The sequence below is a fragment of the Myotis davidii genome, unplaced genomic scaffold (assembly GCF_000327345.1).
Source record: "Myotis davidii unplaced genomic scaffold, ASM32734v1 scaffold663, whole genome shotgun sequence".
In the NCBI taxonomy this organism is placed as follows: domain Eukaryota; kingdom Metazoa; phylum Chordata; class Mammalia; order Chiroptera; family Vespertilionidae; genus Myotis; species Myotis davidii.
Window position 1 is genome coordinate 2,157,918 of NW_006295816.1, and position 5,204 is coordinate 2,163,121.

A 5,204-nucleotide genomic window follows, 5' to 3' on the forward strand; every position below is an offset into this window, starting at 1 on the left:
TTTATTAACAGGATAACCTTGACTGTAGCCCCGGGCGAGCGGCCACCGGGCTCAGGGTCCGGCTGCTAGGAGGTGGCAGAGAAGCAGGGCGCCAGAAGCGCCGCCCTGGGAGAGGGGCCTCTCCGTCGGGCCAGAAGCAGAACGCTGTGAGCGGGCGGCGCTGGGGGCGGCCCACTGTACTAATGCAATAAACACTTTATCCGCTGACGCTGGAGTGGCCCCAGCAGACACCGCTGGCCCCAGGCCTCGCTGTGTGGCCTTGGGCACCTTCCTGGCAGCTTTGGGACGTTTCTTCTAAGGGGTGAAAGGTGGCACCATGTGCCTGGGCGGGTCTTATGGCGCCTGTGGAGATGCTGACATGCACAGTAGATCCTCAATGATACAATTTCTGGGCGCAGTGCTATGGAGAAAATAAAAGTGGGTGATGTGGGCAGAAGGGCGTGACACTTGAGCTAAGTGACGAAGCCAGCCATGGGGCATCTGGGGCAGAACGTCCGGGCAGGGAAGAGGCAGTGCAAAGGCCCTGAATGGGCACAAACTTGCTGTGTTAGACAAGTCACGGAGGCACCCTAGCTGTGTGGTTCAGTGGATAGTGTCGGTGGGCCTGTGGACTGTTCCATTCCCAGTCAGGGCACGTGCCTGGGTTGCAGGCTCAATCCCCAGTGGGGGGGGTGTGTGCAGGAGGCAGCCCGATCAATGATTCTCTCTCATCATTGATGTTTCTCTCCCTCTCCCTTCCTCTCTGAAATGAATAAAAGTAAATGGGAAACAAGAGTCAAGGAGGCCAGTGTGAGACAGCGGAGAACTGGGCTGGGTGTTGGGGAGGCAGCGCCCCAGTCCTGCTTTGTCCCCTTTGGGAAGGAGTGACTACCTAACAGCAGAGGGTGGGCCCTGGGCTGGGCCTCTCTCCTTCAGGGTAGGCGGCGCCCCTCATCTTTGGGCAGCCTCTGTGAAAAGGGGATCAAAACACTAGAGCGTCAGTGGGGTGGTTCTTCCCAGCCTCCCGTGCTCTGTGCAGGAGGAGCCAGGGTCCGTCCTATTTACAGATGAGAAAACGGGTCAGACGGGGCAATCCTTCACAGGGCTGCAGGCTTAGTAACAGACAAACCAGCCTTCAAGTTAGGTCCTCCAGCTGACATGGCTGCCCGCCTGGATGGGGCGATCTGCTCCCTTGTCCATCACCCTCAGCCCCTGGTGCCAGCAGGTCAGACGGTGGTGGGTGCTTATCTCACATTTGCTTGGAGAGACCACCCCGCTGTGGGCAGGGGTCTTGCTGTGGCGAGGCACAGGGCCCCCCACATGTCTAGGCTGCCGCTGGAGGTGCGCCTGAGGCTCCGGGCTGGCGTGTGTATGGGAGTGGCAGGGTCCCCGGGAAGCCCCCGGGCACGTGCACTGGTGGAAGCCTGCCCTGGTCGGGTGCCATCGCCAGCCCAGAGCCCGCACTGGCCCCTGCCAGTCACTCCGCTCCTTCCTCTAAATATAGCCCAGGGGCTGAGCTCAGGCTTATTCTGGGCCCAGGCTGGGAGGCAGCCAGGCTTCCCCGGCTTCTCTGAGGAGCCACTGCTGCCTCCATCCTGTCCTGCTTCTGGGGCTGAGATCGGGCCCTGACTGCCCACCCCATCATGCCAGAGGAGACCCAGCAAGGTAGGTGACTGAGGGAGGGCAAGGCGCCAGAATGATGACCCTGTGGACCCGGGAGAAATCTGCCCCGTCCACTGACCTCACTCCCTCAGTTACTCATCAGTCACCATGTCCCAGCTCACGCCATGGGGCCTGCACCTGTCCATGGAGGAAGACCCCCGGCCTGGACCCTCTCACCTCAGGCCCTGCCTGTTTCCCTGGGGACGGCAGGGAGGGATTGGGGGAGCCACCCGGAGCGGGAGGGTTAACCACAGGCTGCAGCCAAGTGGGTGTGGGTGGGGCAGCTGCCTGGCCAGTTCAGCTCTTCCTTCAGGGAAGAAGCTGGGCTTGGGGGTAGGCAGTGGTTGCAGGAAGCATTTGGGCCCATGGCCCAGGGCCTGGGGGGAGCTAGGCTTCTGGCTCCCTCCAACTTGGGCCTGAGTGGCCCCACCTGGCTCAAGGTTGGGGTCCCTTGGCTGGTCAGAGTGACTCTAGTTAAGGCTTTGATGGCCACTCGCCACTGCCCCGCTCGTGCAAAAGGGGCCGAGCAGGGCCCGCAGGCTGCAGGGCCAGCCTGGCTCAGCTAGTCACGCCCCCATCACACTTTCAATATTGTAGGGGGGTCAGAAGATGGTGATTTGCCTTTGGTGGTGAGTACACAATGCAATTTGCAGATCATGTATCATAGAAATGAACACTTGAAACTTATTTTAAAAATCAAGACAAATAACTGAAAGAAAATATAGCTTGCCCTAGCCGGTTTGGCTCTGTGGACCCCAGGTTCGATCCGGTCAAGGGCACATACCTAGGTTGCAGACTCAATCCCTGGCCCTGGTCAAGACACGTGTGGAAGGTAATGAACCCATGTGTCTCTCTCACATCGATATTTCTGTCTCTCCACCTCCCTTCCACTCTCCCTAAAAATCAATGGAAAAATATCCTTGGGTGAGGATTAGCAACAAAGAAAAAAATAACTGGTTTAGAAAAATATAACTTTAGAAGTCACAAAATACTTGGATGGGTCCAAAAATAAGTGAAGTCCAGGAAAAGTACACAGATCCGCGTTGGGTAGAGGCTGTGAACGGATAATTAGGGAGCCACACACATCAGGCACCCACAGGCAGCGACCCAATCAAATGGGTCAAAAAAGGCCTTTTTCCATCCCCCAACTTAGCACATGTATGTGTACACATGTGGTATGTACATTTTTTCGGTGGCGATGCCTAATGGTGGCAATGGTGTGCCCTTTTGGGGGCTGTGGGCAGCCATGCTGGAGGACAATTTGAAGATAGATTTTTAAAGAAGTCCCTGCTTTTGGGCCCATTAATTCTGCTTCTCAGAATCTGTCCTTATTAACTCCTGGGACACGGAGAGAAGCCGCCACCCTCGCGATGCCCGTCCTTTGCTGGGGTTACTGATTCCACAGGGAACCGGAACAACCCAAACGCGCAGGCGGCCGGCGGGCGGGGCCCAGGCCAGGCAGGCCTCCGCCGTGAGGCTGAGCGAAGCAGCGGGCGTGTTACAGGGCACAGCCCGGGCAGGAGAGGCTGGCGACCTGGGTGGCTGCGCTCCCGGGGCCGGGTCTCCAGGCTCCTGCCTGATGGCTGACTCCCAGGGTCAGCCCGGGAAACGGCAGGAGAGGCCGGAGTGGACGTGCGCTGTGGGCTCAGCCCCGCGGCTGGTCCGCTCTGCTCCGGCAGTGAGCGAGCAGGGCACCTCGCGTCCCCGAGGCGCTTGCGGGGAAACACACCGAGGAGTCAAGTGCATCTCCTGCTCCTGGGGGTGAATCGGCCCCATGGGGTTCGGGGCTATCCTGGCTCCCAAATTCCGGAGCTGCATTTAGGGGATTGAGAGCCCGTGTCCCTCTGTCCTGTCCCCGTCTTCTCGGAGCCCATGCTGCCTCTGAAAGCCACCCAGAAGGAAGGGGTGGCCCACGGGCTGAATCAGCCCTGCGCTGCCCCAGCAGACACCGCGGCGGCGGCGGCAAAACAGGGCATCACTGGCCAACCACGTGCAGGAGGTGCGCCTGCTCCGGGTGGAGTCGATCAGTGACCTGCACAGCGGAGGTGAGGAGGCGGGGGGCGGGGCGGGGGGAGCGGGAGAGGAAAGCCAGCGCCCCATTACTCTCCTGATGCCCCCATTTGCCCCGCAGGCTTGCTGTGCCCCTACCTGGCCGAGGAGGCACAGCCATGGGATGAGCTGCTGGGCCTCTTGCCTCCTGGCTGCAGCCGCGGGGGCTTCCTGCTGCTGCTCGCTCTGCTGGTGCTCACCTGCCTGGCGCTGGCCATCCTGGGGGTCTACCTGAGTGGTATGGGGGCGCGCAAGGCCAGTGGGAACCCAGGGCCAGGGAGTGGGACTGGAAGCCGTGCGGTTGGCGGGAGCCGCTGGAGAGGCGGAGGCAGTGCCGGGTGGGTGGGGAGTTGTGTGTATGGGGGGGGGTGGGGGGCACACATGGTCTGATAACCGCATCCCCGCCATCCGCAGTGCTGCAGAGCGAATCCCTCCGCACAATGGCGCACACACTGCACGCGCAGGAGGAGACCTTACTCAAGCTGCGGCTGGCCAGCCTCAGCCAGCTGCGGAGGCTCAACTCCAGCGAGGCCCGGGCGCCCAGCTGAGATGTGCCTGGGCCTGGAGCCGGGGGTGTGCTGGGGGAATAAAGCGGCCCTTGGCAGGTTTCTCCTCTCCCACTGCTGCTCCACCTACTTCCTGGTGAGGTTTCTGTTCAAGAAGCGGATCTGCCCCACAGCTGACCGCCTCTCCTGGCTTCTTCGGGCCAGGCCTAGCCGGGTCCCCTGGGGCCAAGGCCCGGCTCTGGGTGGCCCAAGGTCAGAGGCGGCGATGCCAGCTTCCGGACTCTCCCTGCGGCCTGCCAGCATTCCTTGGCCTCCCCAGAGAGCAGGTTCCCAAGTCTAGAGACAGCTGCCCCCACCCCAACTTTGCCGAGCTTCCCAGAGGGTTCCCGCCTCCGCTCTCCAGACAGACCAGGCTGAGCAGGGGGCCGTCTGGGGAGGCTCCGGAGGGCCAGGCGAGGCGGAGCTGGGTCCAAGCTGGGGTCGTGGTGAGGGGCGGGGGGCAGGCAAACACCCAGAAGCCAGGGCCACAGCAGGCTGCGCACTCAGTTTAATTACCTCTAATAGTCTTTAAAAACCCGCACATAAAGCCATGCCAGGGGCCTCCCCTCCCCACCTGTTGTGGTGACATTTGTCCAGATGCCACCCCACCCTCCTCAGGGAAGTGGTTCACCCCAGGGGAGCCAGGTGAGCACAGCTCGGGACGGGCGCATCGGGCCTGACTGAGACAGGGCAGGCAGGGTGCAGGGGCAGAGAGCCAGGGTCCCAAGTGGCCTGGCTCCAGCCACCCAGCCCGCGTCTGGTTTTGGGTTAGCCATTAAAAAAATAAAGCGACACTTTCTGGCAGGGACCAGCTGTTGCACTGTCTTCTGTGAGAAACCTGGGCAGGGTGTGGCGTCTCCTCACAGGACGTCTGCCCGCTTATCCCGCACGCGGCTGCGCGCCTTGGTCCGCGCTTTGCAGGCGGCTGCGTTGTACAGGTGCTGGCGGGGCAGAGTGGGGATCTGTGAG

At 61.4% G+C, this 5,204-nt stretch overlaps 3 protein-coding genes across 3 annotated transcripts in view; 2 read left to right on the plus strand and 1 right to left on the minus strand.

The window, feature by feature from the left end:
- The window catches only part of SEMA3B (semaphorin 3B), an 11,383-nt gene extending 9,775 nt beyond the window's left edge, over nt 1-1,608 (plus strand). The window contains 1 exon segment of the mRNA XM_015568288.1: nt 1,519-1,608. Within this exon segment, the coding sequence (XP_015423774.1) occupies nt 1,519-1,608 (90 nt within the window).
- Nucleotides 1,609-1,749: 141 nt separating this feature from the next.
- On the plus strand, nt 1,750-4,655 carry LSMEM2 (leucine-rich single-pass membrane protein 2). Its single transcript, XM_015568289.1, has 4 exons — nt 1,750-1,823; nt 3,568-3,686; nt 3,773-3,928; nt 4,105-4,655. The coding sequence occupies exons 1-4, from the start codon at nt 1,750-1,752 to the stop codon at nt 4,236-4,238; spliced, it is 483 nt and encodes a 160-aa protein (XP_015423775.1). The 3' UTR covers nt 4,239-4,655.
- A 66-nt stretch (nt 4,656-4,721) lies between these two features.
- IFRD2 (interferon-related developmental regulator 2) overlaps nt 4,722-5,204 on the minus strand; it is a 4,846-nt gene continuing 4,363 nt past the window's right edge. Inside the window, exon 10 of the mRNA XM_015568290.1 lies at nt 4,722-5,197. Within this exon, the coding sequence (XP_015423776.1) occupies nt 5,096-5,197 (102 nt within the window). The 3' untranslated portion in view covers nt 4,722-5,095. The remainder of the gene's footprint in view (nt 5,198-5,204) is intronic.